Consider the following 20,299-nt stretch of genomic DNA (forward strand, 5'->3'; position numbering starts at 1 on the left):
GTGGAAACTGACAGGTTAAATCTCTGAGACAACTTTTTGTATCCTTCCCCTGAACAACTATGTTGAACAATCTTTGTTTTCAGATCATTTGAGAGTTGTTTTGAGTAGCCCATGATGCCACTCTTCAGAGGAGATTCAAATAGGAGATCAACTTGCAATTGGCCACCTTAAATACCTTTTCTTATGATTGGATACATCTGGCTATGAAGTTCAAAGCTCACTGAGGTTACAAAACCAATTTTGTGCTTCAGTAAGTCAGTAAAAAGTAGTTAGGGGAATTCAAATCAATAAAATGATAAGGGTGCCCATACTTTTGCACCGGTCAAATTTTGGTTTAATGCATATTGCACATTTTCTGTTAGTACAATAAACCTCATTTCAATCCTGAAATATTACTGTGTCCATCAGTTATTAGATATATCAAACTGAAATGGCTGTTGCAAACACCAAAATATTTAGAACAAAAAATGATTAAGATTAATAGGGGTGCCCAAACTTTTTCATAGGACTCTATCTATCTATCTATCTATCTATCTATCTATCTATCTATCTAATCTATCTGTCTGTCTGTCTATCTATCTAATCCATGGATGGAAAGAGACACCCTGCAGTGAAGCTATGCAAGAAGAGAAAAAGGGGCGGGCCAGACGGGTGAAGGAGGTGTGGTTTTCTAAGCAAACTTGAAAACATGCCTCTTTCACCCGTCTGGCTCGTCCCTCCTTCACTGCCTCTCAGCTCTTGCTCCTGCAATGAAGCCACACAGGCAGGGAAGTAGGGGCGGGCCAGACGGGTGAAGGAGGCGTGGTTTCAAGCTTGCCGAGAAAACCACGCCTCCTCCTCCCGTTTGGCCCGCCCCTCCTTCCCTGTATGTGTCGCGTGTTTGCAGCAGCCAGATCTGAGAGGCAGTGAAGGAGGGGCGGGCCAGACGGGAGAAGGAGGCGTGGTTTTCTCGGCAAGCTTGAAACCACGCTTCCTTCACCTGTCTGGCCCGCCCCTACTTCCCTGCCTCTCAGATCTCGCTCCTGCAAACACGCGACACAGACAGGGAAGGAGGGGCAGAGCAGGCAGGCACTGTGCTGCTCTCCTTTTGATTCTCATAGACAGGACACAGACGCTGCACACGCTGCATTCGGACTATAAGACGCACACACATTTTCCTCCCATATTGGGAGGAAAAAAAGTGCGTCTTATAGTCCGAAAAATACGGTAATCACCGATATCCCTGGAGCGCTCATGTGACCGTTCCAAGGACACTTTCTGATAATCCGGTGATGTTCCATTTCACCGCTTCTGAAATGGAACGTCACAATCACTGTTCCCCCTCCCTTATCCCCAGCAATACTTACCAAGCCTTCCTGTGTCCAGGTTCAGCTCCTCCCCTTCTTATCGTCTTCTATCAGTGGGTGGAATAGGTTAGCCAGGGAGACAGGGGGAGGGGCTAGTAATGAGCAGGATCGATAGACTTAGTGAGATGTTGACGGTGGGACGGGCTAGTAATGGGAGGGATCGCTAGTCAGTGACAGTGGGAGGGGCTAGTTTTATCAAGACAGTGAGGGTGGGAGGGGTTAGGTTAGCGAGACGGAGGTTGTAACGAAGTGAGAGGGGAGGGGAGGCTGAGTGAGAGGGAATTAGTACACAGGAACTGCACAGCAGGAAGGTAATAGCTTGAAAACAAACACAGAGGATGCAGCTGCAACCAGAGAAACCCAGAAATCACTCCAAACACTGCTAAAGGTATATGGGTGTACTTATTAGCCCATCACTAGCACTAACAGACCTTTATAGAAAAAAAAAAAAACTGTATGCCCAGAAAACCCCTTTAAGCACTACATATTATAGTTATTATAGTGTGCCACATCATGGAGGGGGCGCCTGTTAGGACCCGGTCTTCACTATCTCAGCCTGTCAGGTTTGGGGGGTGGAGTTTCGGAACGGCATTCTGCACATGAACTGTCCAATGCGCCGTAGGGGAATGTTCACACTGGGCATGCGGTATCAGTGGTTGCACTGTGGCATGGATCGTGCTATGAGCTGCACGGCTAACCATTGCTAGTGTGTCTTGGCTTCGGGAGAGGTTAAGTTTCTCTGCTGTGCTAGGACTCTATTCAGGTGGTTCTGATATCCAATTGGCCTTCTTTATACTCCTGCTTTTTGCTATTTATACTCTGCCTTGCATTTTGTCAGTTGCCGGTCTTAAGCTTCAGTTCCTGTGTCCCAGACATGGTCTGTCTGTCTGAAGCCTGCAATTCCATCTGCATCTGAGTCCTGGCCCGTTCAGCTTCTATAGCTGCCTGTTCACATTATCTGGATCTTTTGTTAAGCATTGAGTTCCTTATCCAAACATAGTTGTTTCGGGTGCAGTGAGCCCTAGATTATTTTTATGTTTGGAGGTTTGGATTTTTGTAGGGTTTTTTGTGTGTGATACTAAGTTCTGTTTTTGCTCTCCCTTTGCTTAGTGTCAGTATTTCTGTGTTTCACATTTATTTTCTGTTCTATAGTTTGTTCCTCATATTCACCGTTAGTCCAGTCTGGGCATCTGTGGGGCTTTTCTGTATCTTCCCTCTCCTCATAAATGTGAAACTAGTCAAGGGTTTCTGTTTCACTGGTAGGTGAGTTATTTCCCCAGCTGTGTCCGCACCCACTCAGGCAAGTTAGTAAGGCCCATGGCTACTTCTAGTGTGCAAGGCAGGGTATAGGAGTATCATACACAAGCTACCGTACATACTCCCCCCCCCCGCCCACTTTACTAGCTTTGGCAATGCCAAATACCTATTCGGACGTGCCAATAAAGCGTTTTTGACTTGACTTGACTTAACTACTCGAGTATAAGCCGACCCGAATATAAGCCGAGTTTTTACCACAAAAAACTGTGAAAACTTATTGACTCGAGTATAAGCCGAGGGGGGGAAATGCAGCAGCTACTGGAAAATTTCAAAAATTAAAATGGTCTGAGTTTTTGGGTGCAGTAGGTGCTGGGAAAGGGGAGGAGGTGTTTTGGTTGTCTCTCTGCCCCTTCCCTGAGCTTGAGGATTGAGGTTTTTTCTTCCCCCACTTGGAATTCGGTCTGGCTGACTATAGGGGATCTGCAGTGCTCCTATTAACCCCTTCCTGACAGAACAGGAGCACTGCAGATCCCCTATATTCAGTAGACCGGGCACTGTCAGACACGGGGATACCTAATGTGTATGTGTGTCACAGTCATTTTCTACTTTTATATGTATTCTAGGGAAAGGAGGGATTTAGAGCTTTTACTTATTTTTATTTTTTTTTAACTTTTTTTTTTTTTGCACTATTTTATGGGAGATTCTATACATTAATATTGTGGCTGGTCATAGCTGATTCTGCATCGAACATTAAAGGGACTCCGCCTCTTCTGGCTTCTCTTGCTCTTGTAGTTCTATACAGGAGCATAGAGATGCCACCCCAAAATGGCCGCCGGCTCCTGTATTGAACTGCAAGAGTGGCTACCCAAAAATGGCTGTCGGTCATTTTTGGATAGCCGCTCTTGCAGTTCAATACAGGAGCTGGCCGGCAGCCATTTTGGGGTAGCCTCTCTATGCTCTTGTATAGAACTACAAGAGCAAGAGAAGCCAGAAGAGGCGGAGTTGCTGCAGAAGAAGGAGGCGGCGTAGAAAAGAGCTCTGGGCAGCAATGGGGACACGCTCATCAGTGTTTCAGCGCTGGGGCCCGCCCTCATTGCTGCAGAGAGCTCATTTGCATACCGGTTAAAACCGGTATTTCTACGGAACGGCGCGGCGGAGACCACGTTTAAAGGTAGGAGACAAATAGCCTTTCTTAAGGCTATTCCGATGTGGTAATTAGAAAAAAAGGTAGTTTAATGGTAGAATTCCTTTAAACTTCGAACAGCTAGTAATGTTCGATCGAGTACGAGTATTTCGAATACCGTAGTATTCGATCGAACACCTACTCGATCGAACACTACTCGCTCATCTCTACTTATTATATGGCAAGTGCCTCGTCATCCTCACATAGTGATTAAAAATCAATGTTTTATGGCCATTTAAGTGTTCCCTTGCTCTTTCGATGCATTCTAAGAACTTGTATGTATTTTTTGGTAACTTTTTATAGAATTTTGAAAATGATCTTCGAAAGAAAAAAAAATCCAATTGACTTGCATTAGGATCGGAAATGGGATCGGGATTGGGTTAGAATGGAAAATGATCGGAAATCGGATTTTAAAATCGATCCTGAAATCTCAAGATCGGCTCAATCCCAATAACCAATCCAATTGAATTGGGTGGGGTTGCTGGGAGTCCACGTGATCTAATAAGGATAGGTCATGAATATCTTTAACCCAGAATAAAGCTTGTTTTATGAAGACAATCCAGTTTTGGCGTAGTAAAACATGTGGATTTTATCTGTCCTGTATAATTATGTTGGACTGCCTGTGGTTTCTCCTGTCAGAAAGGATAATGGGTTAGAGGCACATACAGCATATTTTTCAATGTTTCACACACGAAAACTGTTCTTGATAAATTTATACATCTCTCATTATAGACATAGAAAATTATATCCAACTGAGATATAACCGTACCGCTTAAGTTTCGTCCATAAGCTTGAATACTGAATGTTCCTCCAATGGGAGGGGACGCTGGCTGGGTTCGAATTATCTGGATCAATGCATTTTGTGTCCAGGATGATGTGGTATAGATCGCTGAGTCTGAGCTGTTCAGAGTTTTCTATAAAAATATATGATAAATACAAGATAGTAAGTACTGGTAGTATATTATTGGCTTATATAATGGATATAGATCTTTTCTTGCTGGCAGCAGAGGCATAGCTATAAGGGATGCAGTAATAGCATTCACTTCCGTATCCAGGACCCTGAGTTCGGCGTATGATTGTACACAAACCATTGTTCATTCCACACATAAAATAAAGGTGGTCACAATCAAAATTGGCTGTGTTGGATTTTTTGATCCGTCTGCGGTTTGGCACTTTTGAATTTTTTTTTTTTTTACTGCTACGGGCATTTTTGGGCACAGGGATACCTAATTTGTAGGTGTTTCACAGTATTTGGGGGCATTCACACAGAGTAACGCCGGGTGTGTATTACAGCCGTACACGCCGGCGTTTCGGCAGACTGCCGAACACTTCCCATTCACTTCAATGGGAGCGCTCGTAAACGCCGCGTGTACGGCTGTAATACATGCCCGGCGTTACTCCGTGTGAATGCTCCCTTTAAGTACTTTTACATGTGTTCTAGGGAAAGGGAGGTGATTCGAATTTTTAATACTTTTTTTTTTTTTCTTCCTTTTTTACTAGGGGACTTGAACCCCAGGGGTCTGATCACTAGTGCAATGCATTACAATGCTAAAGACACCCCCGGAGCCATCAGCAAAGGGGGACATGACTTTGGGATGGGGGAACCAATAACTCCTGCAGTTTCTTCTTTGTGCAGTAGTTGAGTAGATTTATACAGACTGGGTCAGCTTTAAGAATATATCGGTGTATATTCAGCTTTAGTGTATATACAGCTGTAGGAGTATATATCTGTGTATGTTCTGCTGTAGGAGTGTATATCTGTATGTTCTGTGTAGGAGTATATATCTGTAGTAGGAGTATATATCTGTGTATGTTCTGCTTTAGTGTATGGTGCTTAGTGTGTTACTGTAGGGAGGGAGGAGTTAGGAATAGATGTCACTTCCTGTCTCACCCATCTTCATCCTCTTTCTCATCACAAGACCTGGATGAAGCATTTCCCGCCCTCCCGCCCTCTTTGCATCACTATGTTATACTTGTTTTTTATTTTTATTTTTATTTAATTTTTTTTTTCACATTTTCCTATCTAATGTATTATTGTATCATTGCTTTGTTACTGTAATTGTGTATTTGGCTCTATATATTCAATTATGAGATGACTGATGAGTTATTGTTGGGCATTATCCTTCTAGGCCCAAGGGAAGGGCCATCCTCCAGCCATGGTTCCCTAGAAGTTTCCTCCACAGGGGTTTTTTCCTCTCCTGAGTGCTGTAGGATGACTCTTTGTGAGTCGGGGGTTTGCCATTATTTAGTCAGTCGTGTGTAATAAAGTATTACGTGTCACATGGTCCAATGATAAACTGTCACAGCTTTACTTTTGCGGTTGAGGAGTCAGGTGGAAGTTGCAGGCAAGTTATTGTAGACTTATTTTAACTAATAGAGGAGTTTAAACCTCATGGTGGTGAACAGGCTGAGCTTTAGAAATGGCCAGCCTGAAGGATGTCGTAATAGTAACGTCATCCAGAGGCGGGCACAGTGGTTAAGCACAGGGTCGTTGGTGCCCTTAAAGTGTACTGGCTCTGCTAGAATTGCAAGCCGGAGCGTGCTGCCCCCCTTTATTTATTTATTGCTGTCTGGCCGGGTGCTGTATGTCAGACAGCTGGGGATCTCACAGTATTTGTGAATCCCAATGGTCTAGCACTTCACCTGACTCCTTCTGTCATTATTTTACTTATGTGAGTTTAATAAAGCTGTGGCCATTTTTACAACCAAAATAAAGTGTTTTGTGCATTTATTCCAAAGTCATTATTTACCGTAGTTTGGGTGGTTTTAGGTAGGAGTGAGGGACATCCCATATCCAAAGTCATGCATTGCAAAAAAATTGTCATTTCTTTTGCAGGCTGCATAGAGTAGCCTGCAAAAGAAAAGCATTGCAGACAGGCCAGGGAGCCTTTACTAGTACGGCGGATGTCGGGAAGGGGTTAACATTTGCACGTTGTCCCATACTGGAGCACTAGGGGAAATGATTGCAGGCTAGTATATTTAAATATGTTTGTATTGTATGCATTATACTTTACCAAAGTGAGTAGGCTAACTTATTATGGTCATGTGGGGGACTTAAGTAGACCCCCCCCATCACAATGGGGCGCAAACACAAAGAATCTTTAGATAACACCATCATTATTGAACAACAGTGAACAGTGCAGAGCATGATGTCAGCTCATGTTCATTGGAATAGTAGCATGATCATGTGACCAATAGACATGATGTCACTTCTTGAGAAGAGGAAGAGGCACTGTTTACGACAAAAAAAAGTAACAAAAGTTTCTAATCCTGGCTAACCTCTTTAGCAGAAATTGGAGCCCTGGAGTCATTCTATGGAAACCAAGTCTTAGTATTCACATTTTTAGATTTCACATATACTTTAAAAGGTCCTGTTTAATTTTCGGTAGTTTTTATACATTACTTGCTATATACCCCATCACCTACCTCTGCAAATCCAGCAGCAAAAAGTGGGAAATTATATCCACAGTTATATGGGGTTATATAAATGGTATACTGGTTTTCAGATGCGGTAACAGATTGGGTCACGCTGACATCTTGTACGAAGAGTCCAATGTCTGATAAAGCCGGTCTCCTCCTATTAACTGCAATAGAAAAATTAGCAGACAAAGGTCATAACCGGAGAGTAAAACAATAATCCCATGTATCCAGGTCTAAAATATTAGATTGGCAGTTTATACAGATCAGAACTTTGAAGCAGTAGCTATTCTCTTTTGAGTGCTGTTTCCACTTCGCAGGCCATTTGACATCATCAGTCACAAGGTTTTTATGCAGCTCAGTCCCATGTGAGTGAATTGGGCTGAGCTGCATTACTAAATGCAGCCTCTTTACAATGGTCTTGTACTTGGTAAGTAGAGCAGAGACCCCAGCACTTGTTTGAATACTGTGGTTGTCTCAGCCAGTTGCTCGAAGGAGATTACAAATGGCAGACCCCACCAATTATAGGTGTTAAGGACATCAATGGATTCTTATGATAGAGTATGTTGCAGAGTTCCGAATTAATTAATTTGCAGGCCTGCAGAAAATCACACACATACACAACTGGTGGTGTACTTAGTGAATTCTCATTTAATGGTGCAAAAAGGTATTTTTAAATACAATACAGACAAAAGTAGGTTGGACTATTCTAATACCGTGATTGGTTATAGAGTTTTAACATAAACCAGGCACATGACTATTGGCTAAAGGCCTAATGTAACTTGCATCTCATTATAACTTTCCAAACTAGGATGGACTTTGTCCTTAAACAAAGAAAGTTTCAAAATACTTATGCATGAACTAACATCTCACACTATGTCTATATGTATATACTATGGAAAAAGAGATAAGATACCACTCCAACCTTGAAGATAACGAACAATAGTCTACATAAACTCTAAATAACCTCCATATACCATACAAGAGAGTATGGTATATGAGTAAGAGAGATAACATATATACAAATAACCAGTAATCACAACAGAAAAGATGAGGCCCTTGGGATAGAGAGATAAGGATTTGTCCACATCGCACTCCTCATCACCCAAAAGGGGCATTTTGAAATTTAAGCAGACATACTCATATACTTTATATGAGAAAAGGTATCAAAATGGCTTACAAAATACAAAGATGGAGGACTTAACTCTAACATTTCCCCCTTTTTGAGATGGTTGAATACAGAAATTAACATGTAAGTACTTGATCACAATATACATATTTTTTTCTCCTATCAGTATGTCTTTGTAGAATGGGAAGAAATCCACGCAAACACAGGGAGAACATACAAACTCCTTGCAGATGTTGTTCCTGACAGGATTCGAACCCAGGACTTCAAGGCTGCAGTGCTAACCAATGAGCCACCCCACCAATTTGATTTTGATGACCTAACCCCTCGCAACCTGCTGATGTTTCCTTAGTAATTTGACAACATCTTAAGCAATGCTTCAGCAATGCCCACAGTAGGGGAAACGTAGTACTGAAAAAATAGCCATTCGTGGTAATGCCTGTTTTTAGACAGAGGCCTGAGCATGGAAACCCCTCTATGACATATATATTCAATAAAGGGACAAATGTTTTTGCACATGACTTCTTCAGTCACTTACCATTTAGGTTATTTGTAGTCACGGTCTGTCCAATGTACAAAGCGTCTATATAATAATATTGGCTTGTCGATAGGTAGATATACCCCACATTGAAATTTCGTCCAGAATACTGGGTTTCAACAAGTTGTAACAAATCTATGCAGGTATATGTCCAACTGTGAAATAAGAGATGCTAGATCATATACGAGATCATCACTATATACCATAATATACAGTGAAGGAAATAATTATTTGATTGCTGATTTTGTAAATTTTCCCACTGACAAAGACATGAACAGTCTATAATTTTAAGGGAAGGTTAATTTTAACAGTGAGAGATAGAATATCAAAAATAAAATCCAGAAAATCACATTTTTTAAATTTATTTGCATTTTGCAGAGAGAAATAAGTATTTGATCCCTCTGGCAAACAAGACTTAGTACTTGGTGGCCAAACCCTTGTTGGTGCTCAGAGCAGTCAGACATTTTTTGTAGGTGATGATGAAGTTTGCGCACATGTCAGGAGGAATTTTGGTCTGCTCCTCTTTGCAGATCATCTCTAAACAGGGCCGGCGTCAGCGCACAGCATAGTCGGGCAAGTGCTGGGGCCCACATAGCCTCTGGGGGCCCCCGGCACTTGCCCGCCCCAGCACTTGCCTGTCCCGATTTCAGCTCATCAGCATCCGTTGAATACATAAGCGATTAAAGCAGGAGCTGTCACAGCTCAGCTCCTGCTTTAAAGCTGTGGCCCGGCGTGCGTGTGTAGGCCCGATGACGTCATCACATTGCGCCTACACACGCAAGCCGTGCCGCAGCTTTAAAGCAGGAGCTGAGCTCACAGCTCCTGCTTTAATCGCTATGTGAATGGAACTATGGGAAGAATATGCAAATCTGCCTTCCATGATGTAATTAGGAAGACAGTTGCTGCCTCATTGTTGCAAACCAATAGAGGGCGCTCACTGGAATGTGCAAGCCTGTCTTAAGACAGGATTCCAGTGAAATAACCCAATAATGGCTGCTCCCTTTAGCCTCATGCCCGACCTTCCAAGAGGCCTTTGTTTAGCAATGACGCTGGGATTAATACCAGGTATAGTCTCTCAATCGAGGACAGCTGTTTCGATCTGGTTGGATCTCATCAGCCCGACGTAAAGAGGACTATAACCTGGTAGAGGTGAGAGGCTTAGACAGGGTTCAGGGGATATTGTCACTCCTTAGGGAGAGACCACCGTATAGGTGTGTGGAGAACCCTGTCTAAGCCTCTCACCTCTACCAGGTTATAGTCCTCTCTACATCGGGCTGATGAGATCCAACCAGATCGAAACAGCTGTCCTCGATTGAGAGACTATTACCTGGTATTAATCCCAGCGTCATTGCTAAACAAAGGCCTCTTGGAAGGTCGGGCATGAGGCTAAAGGGAGCAGCCATTATTGGGTTATGTCACTGGAATCCTGTCTTAAGACAGGCTTGCACATTTCAGTGAGCGCCCTCTATTGGTTTGCAACAATGAGGCAGCAACTGTCTTCCTAATTACATCATGGAAGGCGGATTTGCATATTCTTCCCATAGTTCCTTGCAAAGTGGAGTGCTAAAGGCTTAACAAGTCTCCACACACCTATACGGTGGTCTCTCCCTAAGGAGTGACAATATCCCCTGAACCCTGTCTAAGCCTCTCACCTCTACCAGGTTATAGTCCTCTCTACATCGGGCTGATGAGATCCAACCAGAGCGAAACAGCTGTCCTCGATTGAGAGACTATACCTGGTATTAATCCCAGCGTCATTGCTAAACAAAGGCCTCTTGGAAGGTCGGGCATGAGGCTAAAGGGAGCAGCCATTATTGGGTTATGTCACTGGAATCCTGTCTTAAGACAGGCTTGCACATTCCAGTGAGCGCCCTCTATTGGTTTGCAACAATGAGGCAGCAACTGTCTTCCTAATTACATCATGGAAGGCGGATTTGCATATTCTTCCCATAGTTCCTTGCAAAGTGGAGTGCTAAAGGCTTAACAAGTCTCCACACACCTATACGGTGGTCTCTCCCTAAGGAGTGACAATATCCCCTGAACTATGTGAATGGAGTGAGAGAACGGAGAGAGGAGCGTCGGGGGAACGATGGAAGGTGAGTGTAAGTGTTTGTTTTGTATTAAATATTAAGGTGGAACATAATGAAGGGGGCCCATGAAACTAGGGGGCAAATGAAGGGGAGGGGGGGAACGGCATGACACTGGGGAAGATGAAGGGGGTGGGGAGAGAACGGCATGAAACTGGGGACAGAGATGGAGGGGGCCCAATGAAACTGGGGGGCAAATGGAGGGGTGGAATGGCATGACACTGGGGAAGATGAAGGGGGTGGGGAGAGAACAGCATGACACTGGGGACAGAGATGGAGGGGGCCGAATGAAACTGGGGGGCGAATGAAGGGGAGGGGGGGAATGGCATGACATTGGGGAAGATGAAGGGGGTGGGGAGAGAACGGCATGAAACTGGGGACAGAGAAGGAGGGGGCCCAATGAAACTGGGGGGGCAAATGAAGGGAAGGGGGGAACGGCTTGACACTGGGGCAGATGGGGGGTGGAACAGCATGACACTGGGGCAGAGACGGGGGACATGAAACTGTGAGCAGATGAAGGGGGAGAACGTGATGAAACTGGGGATAGAGATGGAGGGGGGACATGAAACTGGGGGCAGAGGAAGGGTGTATATGAAACTGGGGAAGAGATGGAGGGGGAGCATATAATTTACGGGTGACTATAGGAGGATTATACTGTGTGGGAGCACATGATAAATAAATGAGAATGGGCGGAGTCAACATAAAAGTGGGTGGAGCCAAATTTGCTGCAGCGCGCAAAGCGCGCCGCACATTTTGCCCCTTTCTACTCTTTCAAAATTGGGAGGTATGGCGTTGGTGACGCCACACTCCTGCGTGACGTCACTCTCTTCATCTGCGACGCACAGTGTCTCAACTCCCCCACCTCCTTTACAAGGGGGCCCACTGAGGCTCTGTCGCCCAAGGGCCCATAAAAACCTGGAGCCGGCCCTGTCTCTAAATCATTAAGATTTTGAGGCTGTCGCTTGGCAACTCGGAGCTTCAGCTCCCTCCATAAGTTTTCTATGGGATTAAGGTCTGCAGACTGGCTAGGCCAATCCATGACCTTAATGGGCTTCTTTTTGAACCACTCCTTTGTTGCCTTGGCTGTATGTTTTCGGACATTGTTCTGCTGGAAGACCCAGCCATGATACAATTTAAATGTCTTGGCTGGACCATTGTACTAAACAAACCCTCTTACCTCTTGTGTTTCCTCATAGATTGTAAGCTCCTGTGAGCAGAGCCCTCACTCCTATTGTTTGATACATTCATTCTTTGTCATACTGTCTGTTCATGTCCCCTGATAAGTAAAGTGCTATGGAATATGAGCTATATAAATAATATTATTATTATTAGGATGACATTCTTAAGAAAAATCAATTGTTATTGCTTCAAAGTAAGGTTGTAACTTGGATTAGCATCAAACCTAATATTAGGGGACTCTCTTTTCCTACGTTATAGCGATTGCAGCATCTATGTAAACGATAATGCCATCAGTATGGGCCCGATAAATATAATGTTCTTCTTTTTAACTTCTAAAATAAACCAAAGTTGAAGAGAATCATACATACCTGTTCCCCTGAGCAAAATCGTAGTTGAAAAAACCGTATGCGTCTCTGACGGTTCCTAGATTGCTGCTGTCTTCATATTGAAAATATAGAGTCATTCCAGTATTAGGATATCCTTTATAGGCAAAGCAAAGCTGAAACACGGAAACACCATCACATGTACAAAAGCCAGAGCATATCTGTACACATACAGTATATTGTAGAAACAATGGGACAGAATTAATTAAAAGTTACAAAAAAAAACCCATTTTTAAACTCATCGTTGTTGATGTATTTTTAGTAGTGCTGATTTTTATTTCTCCTCTTCAGTATCAGTAACACATTTTTCTTTGAGGTCTCAGATGAGTGCAAAATGCCACGAGGATGCCCAGAAATTATAATGCAAAGTGAGTATAACTTTTTGTTATTTTTTTTATTTCTCCCTTGGCCTCCACCCATTATACTCTGGGGTCTGAAGAGACCCTATAGTACAATAATTCTACTTCAGGTTTGTGAAGAATTTATTCAACCTGAAATTAATCTTTAGGTCGAACTGTCCGAACCTAAAACACAAAGAATCTTTAGAGCAGTGGTTCTCAACCTTTCTAATGCTGTGACCCCGCAATACAGTTCCTCATGTTGCGGTGACCCCATTCAGTTTGGAATGTGTGTCCATAACGGCGTGCGTTCCAGCTGAATAGCGCTGCTGCAGACAGTAGCGCGGCTTCTCAGTGGCTAAAGCCATCGGAAATATGTATTTTCTGATGGCTTTAGGCATACCTCCCAACTTTTGAAGATTAAAAAGAGGGACAAAACATGCGGCGCGCACAGCGTGCCGTGGTGAATTTAGCTCCACCCACTTTTATGTTGACTCCGCCCAATCTCATTCATTTTTCATGTGCTCCCACACTGTATAATCCTCCTACAGTCACCCGTACATTATATGTCCCCACGCCATCTCTCCCCCAGTTTCATATAACCCCTTCATCTGCCCCCAGTTTCATGTTCCCCCATCTCTTCCCCAGTTTCATGTCCCTCCATCTCTGCCCCCAGTGTCATGCCGTCCCCCCCCTTCATCAGCCCACAGTTTCATGTCCCTCCATCTCTGTCCCCAATGTCATGCCGTCCCCCCCTTCATTAGCCCACAGTTTCATGTCCCTCCATCTCAGTCGCCAGTGTCATGCCGTCCCCCCTTCATCTGCCCCTTCATTATGTTCCACCTTAATGTTTAAAACAAAAAAAAACATGTATACTCACCTTCCCACGCTCCCCCGCCGCTCTCTCCACAGTCTCGCTTACTCATATAGTTGTAGGCGCGATGTGATGTCATCACATCGCGGCTACACAAGCAGAAGTCGCAGAGCAGCGTTAAAGCAGGAGCTGGCTGTGACAGCTCCTGCTTTAATCGCCTGTGTGTTCAACTCATCGGCGTCCTCCGGGCGCCGATAAGTTGAAACCGGGACATACCTCCCACCGACCGGGACGGTTGGGAGTTATGCTTTAGGCGACCCCTGTGTTTTGGTCGTTCGACCCCTGCTGGGGTCGTGACCCACAGGTTGAGAACCGCTGCCTTAGAGGATTGCCCTTCTCTAGATATGACTTTGGAAAACAAACCAGGGTCAGTTCCAATTGTTCCTTCCAAGCACTCAATGCTGCCAGATGATTGTCCCTGGTCACGAGGTGAAGAACGAAATTTTGCTGCAATTCGTTTCCAATCCCTTGTTAGAATTCACCGACCGGAACTCCATGAAATCCATTCACTCATGGCAGCTTATTTGTAGTCTGTCTGTAGCATAACAACCATTTCTTTTGCTTTTTTTTTTCTCCGAAAGGAAATATAATTTCAGAGCCGCATGTTGTGCGCATGAGTCAGCCATCACATAATAGGAGAAAGATTGAACGAATTGTTGAAAAAAAAAAAATCACTGAAGCCAAATACAACTTTGCCTAACAAAGTTGGCTAGCATACTGGGTGTCACCTCTTATTAATACCAGATGAAAAAATTATAAAAAAAAAAAAAAATTATGCTCACTTGTAGAGATGAGCGAGTACTGTTCGGATCAGCCGATCCGAACAGCACACTCGCATAGAAATGAATGGACATAGCCAGCACGCGGGGGGTTAAGCGGCCGGCCGATGTCAAAGCGGAAGTACCAGGTGCATCCATTCATTTCTATGGAGCGTGCTGTTCGGATTGGCTGATCTGAACAGTACTCGCTCATCTCTACTCACTTTCCATAACCCCTTCTGAGCCTCCTTGCAGCATCCAGTGCTCTTTTATGTTTTCTTAGGTCTTGGTGACCCTGGAAGCCTGACCCTGCAAGGAGGAAGTCATAGAGCGCTGGATGCCGTGAGGAGGCGTAGGAGAGGTAACCGAAGGTGAATACAAATCTTTCTCTGCTTTTGCCACCTCCCCTGGGCCTCCAGCTATTATACTCTGGGATCTGAAGAGACCCCAGAGTATATTCATTTCCCTTTGTTTCGTTCTGTGTTCAGAAAAGGAATCTTCTGGGGTTCGCCCGTTGTTATTTATGATACACAGTCTTCCACGGTCAGAAGGATAAGATTGACTATTTCAAGGCAAAAATATCAGTTGGTCAGAAACATATCATTTAGGAGGTATATAGGAGGTGAGGCTTTGGCACAAAAGGGCCATGACTACTGTGTGGGTGCAGTGACAGGGGATGGGAATGATAGGTTGTGACCAAGTCTTCATGGCAGTCTAGACTCAGATAGAGAAGGGAAGTAAGTAAATGGTGCTAAAATAAATGGATGGGGCATAGGACAAATTGTGCTGGGTGGCCCGACCCAAGCTCTTGCATCAGAGCCTGTGAGCCTTTAGTTATGCCCCTGATGTTGCTACATTACTCAGTAAAACAATGTTTGCTCTTTTTTTCCAAGTTGTATCTTGCATTTCTGTTTCCCTGTTTCTGTTTTCTGGTCTCCTGCAGTCATAGCCCATCTGTGCTAATGAACAATGGGTTTTATGTTCTGGCTAGTCTAGCACCAATGACTCATCCACAGTCTCTCCAATCATTTAATTTTCCCAAACTAATGTGGAAGGGTCACATTGATCCAAGGTCACATGTCTAATTTCCATGGAGGGAAACTCCAAATGAAAGTACAGGTGTCTATAATAAAGTGGCCATACAATGTATATTGAAAGAACTGGATTTCGGCCATTTGTGGTTACAGAGCATTAGGCAAATGCAGCAGGACTTGATATACACATAGAGACAGCTTGACTGACTACCAAAACCTAAACAGAGTTTCTAAACACCAAAATAATATTTATGCACATTATATCAACCCAAATAAATAGAAAAGAAATCAGGAATACACAGCCGTACCTTGCTATGTAAAGTTAATGAGATATAACCATACGATGACTGAGTTACCACATTCTGAAAACCATAATAGAATAGATAATAAGGATTCTTTATGGAATATCGTCCACAAAATGCTTCAGTTTCATCTGTCCGAAAGCCCCAGCAATACTGTTGAGAGAATAAACCGTTATGAGGGTGGGGTTAATAACAATTAGAACAAATTCAAATTCAAATTCAAATTCAAATTCAAATTCAAAAAACTCACAAATTCAAAGCGAACTTTTGGTAAATACATAGTACAGGTGAATATAAGCATACCTCCCAACTTTTAAAGAACAGAAGGAGGGACAGAATGTGTGGGACGCTATGTGCGCCATGACAAATTTAGCCCCACCCACTTCTACACTGACTCCACCCATTCTAATCCATTTTTCCATGTGTCCCACATAGTATAATGCTCCTACAGTCACCCATACATTATATGCCCCCACATTATTAAATTCCCCTCCAACTGCCCCACTGTATTAAGTCCCTCTCCTCTTGCCCCAGTTCAAAATGGAAGAAACTAGAGGGGGAAATTAAACTGTGACAGCTGGAGATGGACATTAAACAGTGAGGGTGGTTGGAGGGGGACAATAAATTAATAGTAGCTGGAATGGAACAATAAATTGGGGGCAACTAGAGGGGACATTAAGATTGTGCAGCTGGAAAGGGACATTGAACCGTAGGGGTAGCTAGAGGGAGACCTTAAACTGGGGGCAACTAGAGGCGGACAGGTCCCCTTCCAGCTACTCCCATGGTTTAATGTCCTCCTCCAGTGAGTCCCATTCTTTAATGTCCCTCTTAAACCCACCCAGTTTAATTTCCCCCATCATCTGCCCCCAATTTAATGTTACCCTAGATTCATGTGCCCAATTCATAATGTTCCCCCTAAATTTTCCCTCTAAGTTTAACATAAAAAACACTGATACTCGCCCTTCCTCGCTCCCCTGCAGCTCTGTCTGCATTCTCAGTCACGGAGTGTTCTGGGAACTGTAAGTGCGATGTGAGTGACGTCATCACATTGTACCTACAGCTCTGGGTATCGGAGCACAGCAGTGAAGCAGGAGTTGTCTGCCATCCTCTGGATACAGATGAGTTGAAACCGGGACATACCTCCCGCTGACCAGGACGACGGGACATAACCTGGAATCCGGGAATGTCCCGCAGAATCCGGGACAGTTGGGAGGTATGTGTAAGTAACTATGTAACATATCTTATTTAAGAAATATGTTCTTCTTCATATATCAGGCTGAGTTACTTTTTACAAAGAAGTCATCAAAGATATGACAGAGTTAAGATTGTTATTTGGCATTTTTATATCATGGGGTGTTGAAGAGAATACTTATTGCAACCAAAAATTTTTTTTTACTATCTCAATACATCTAAAATGAAAACTTAGTTGCTTTTTTTTTCTAACATACTGTTGGTAGGATAGCAGGGGACAAATGTAGGGGATAGATGAAGGAGAGTATGACAGTAGGATTAGACTATATCTATCTACATAGGCGATACAAAATAAACAGGAATGGTTAATAAATAGAGATGAGCGAGTAGTACTAATAATATAAGTATATTAGTATAGTATAGTATTATACTATATATAATATAGTATAATAAGGTTCGATATTCGATTCGAGTAGTCGAATATTGAGGGGCTACTCGAAACGAATATCGAACCTCGAACATTTTACTGTTCGCTCATCTCTATTAATAAACAATATCTAAAAAGTTACTTCATTTTTCATTTTAGATACATGGGGACGATAAATACAGACTCCTCTCTACTACCTCTTTTTCATGTAAAAGAGAAATGTTTTACTATGTAATATTCTTTAATACCTCATTTGTTTCATAGTTCCTGAAAAACGTGACGGATGAACTTTCCATCTGTTTAGCTATTTCATCCGGACATTGTGCACTTAGGATATCTAGCACAGCATTTCTCACCTAGAAGAAGCAGATTGTAACTGTTGAGTATTCAATTCTTGCACCACAAATGCTTATATTGTTGGTTTTCACCCTAAACCCATCACATTCTTAACCCCTTGAGGACCAGGACAATTTTAGATTTGATACAATCGGAATGGTTTGTTATTAGAGATGAGCGAACAGTGTTCTATCGAACTCATGTTCGATCGGATATTAGGCTGTTCGGCATGTTCGAATCGAATCGAACACCGCGTGGTAAAGTGCGCCATTACTCGATTCCCCTCCCACCTTCCCTGGCGCCTTTTTTGCTCCAATAACAGCGCAGGGTAGGTGGGACAGGAACTACGACACCGGTGACGTTGAAAAAAGTAGGCAAAACCCATTGGCTGCCGAATACATGTGACCTCTAATTTAAAAGAACAGCGCCGCCCAGGTTCGCGTCATTCTGAGCTTGCAATTCACCGAGGACGGAGGTTTCCGTCCAGCTAGCTAGGGCTTAGATTCTGGGTAGGCAGGGACAGGCTAGGATAGGAAGGAGAAGACAACCAACAGCTCTTGTAAGAGCTAAATTCCAGGGAGAAGCTTGTCAGTGTAACGTGGCACTGACGGGCTCAATCGCCGCAACCCAGCTTTCCCAGGATCCTGAATGGAATACACTGTCAGTGTATTCCCGTATACCCAATATATACCCCGATACCCGTTCCAACGGTGTGCCCCCCCACCTTCACCCCAGAAATACCCTGCAAGTCCCCTAGCAATAGAATTGGGGCTATATACACCCACAATTTTTACTACTGGTATACAGTGCCATTGTCTGACTGGGAATTCAAAGAATATATTGGGAATACAAATACCCTCATTTCTTGCTACTGCCATATAGTGCCAGTGTCTGACTGGGAATTCAAAGAATATATTGGGGTTACGTGCACCCACAATTTTTACTACTGGTATACAGTGCCATTGTCTGACTGGGAATTCAAAGAATATATTGGGAATACAAATACCCTCATTTCTTGCTACTGCCATATAGTGCCAGTTTCTGACTGGTAATTCAAAGAATATATTGGGGTTACGTGCACCCACAATTTTTACTACTGGTATACAGTGCCATTGTCTGACTGGGAATTCAAAGAATATATTGGGGTTACAAATACCCTCATTTCTTGCTACTGCCATATAGTGCCAGTGTCTGACTGGGAATTCAAAGAATATATTGGGGTTACGTGCACCCACAATTTTTACTACTGGTATACAGTGCCATTGTCTGACTGGGAATTCAAAGAATATATTGGGAATACAAATACCCTCATTTCTTGCTACTGCCATATAGTGCCAGTGTCTGACTGGGAATTCAAAGAATATATTGGGGTTACGTGCACCCACAATTTTTACTACTGGTATACAGTGCCATTGTCTGACTGGGAATTCAAAGAATATATTGGGGTTATAAATACCCTCATTTCTTGCTACTGCCATATAGTGCCAGTTTCTGACTGGTAATTCAAAGAATATATTGGGGTTACGTGCACCCACAATTTCTACTACTGGTATACAGTGCCATTGTCTGACTGGGAATTCAAAGAGTATATTGGGAATACAAATACCCTCATTTCTTGCTACTGCCATATAGTGCCAGTTTCTGACTGGTAATTCAAAGAATATATTGGGGTTACGTGCACCCACAATTTTTACTACTGGTATACAGTGCCATTGTCTGACTGGGAATTCAAAGAATATATTGGGGTTATAAATACCCTCATTTCTTGCTACTGCCATATAGTGCCAGTTTCTGACTGGTAATTCAAAGAATATATTGGGGTTACGTGCACCCACAATTTTTACTACTGGTATACAGTGCCATTGTCTGACTGGGAATTCAAAGAGTATATTGGGAATACAAATACCCTCATTTCTTGCTACTGCCATATAGTGCCAGTTTCTGACTGGGAATTCAAAGAATATATTGGGGTTACGTGCACCCACAATTTTTACTACTGGTATACAGTGCCATTGTCTGACTGGGAATTCAAAGAATATATTGGGGTTATAAATACCCTCATTTCTTGCTACTGCCATATAGTGCCAGTTTCTGACTGGTAATTCAAAGAATATATTGGGGTTACGTGCACCCACAATTTTTACTACTGGTATACAGTGCCATTGTCTGACTGGGAATTCAAAGAATATATTGGGGTTATAAATACCCTCATTTCTTGCTACTGCCATATAGTGCCAGTTTCTGACTGGTAATTCAAAGAATATATTGGGGTTACGTGCACCCACAATTTTTACTACTGGTATACAGTGCCATTGTCTGACTGGGAATTCAAAGAATATATTGGGGTTATAAATACCCTCATTTCTTGCTACTGCCATATAGTGCCAGTTTCTGACTGGGAATTCAAAGAATATATTGGGGTTACGTGCACCCACAATTTTTACTACTGGTATACAGTGCCATTGTCTGACTGGGAATTCAAAGAATATATTGGGGTTATAAATACCCTCATTTCTTGCTACT

General features: G+C 43.1%; 1 protein-coding gene across 1 annotated transcript in view; it reads right to left on the minus strand.

The window, feature by feature from the left end:
- LOC142200096 (fibrocystin-L-like) overlaps positions 1-20,299 on the minus strand; it is a 207,602-nt gene that overhangs the window by 119,728 nt on the left and 67,575 nt on the right. Inside the window, exons 20-25 of the mRNA XM_075270160.1 lie at positions 17,692-17,796; positions 15,829-15,987; positions 12,502-12,632; positions 8,868-9,022; positions 7,213-7,370; positions 4,556-4,700 (exon numbers count right to left, since the gene is read on the minus strand). Coding sequence (XP_075126261.1) covers positions 4,556-4,700; positions 7,213-7,370; positions 8,868-9,022; positions 12,502-12,632; positions 15,829-15,987; positions 17,692-17,796 — 853 coding nt within the window. The remainder of the gene's footprint in view (positions 1-4,555; positions 4,701-7,212; positions 7,371-8,867; positions 9,023-12,501; positions 12,633-15,828; positions 15,988-17,691; positions 17,797-20,299) is intronic.

Source organism: Leptodactylus fuscus, chromosome 4 (assembly GCF_031893055.1).
Source record: "Leptodactylus fuscus isolate aLepFus1 chromosome 4, aLepFus1.hap2, whole genome shotgun sequence".
In the NCBI taxonomy this organism is placed as follows: Eukaryota; Metazoa; Chordata; class Amphibia; order Anura; family Leptodactylidae; genus Leptodactylus; species Leptodactylus fuscus.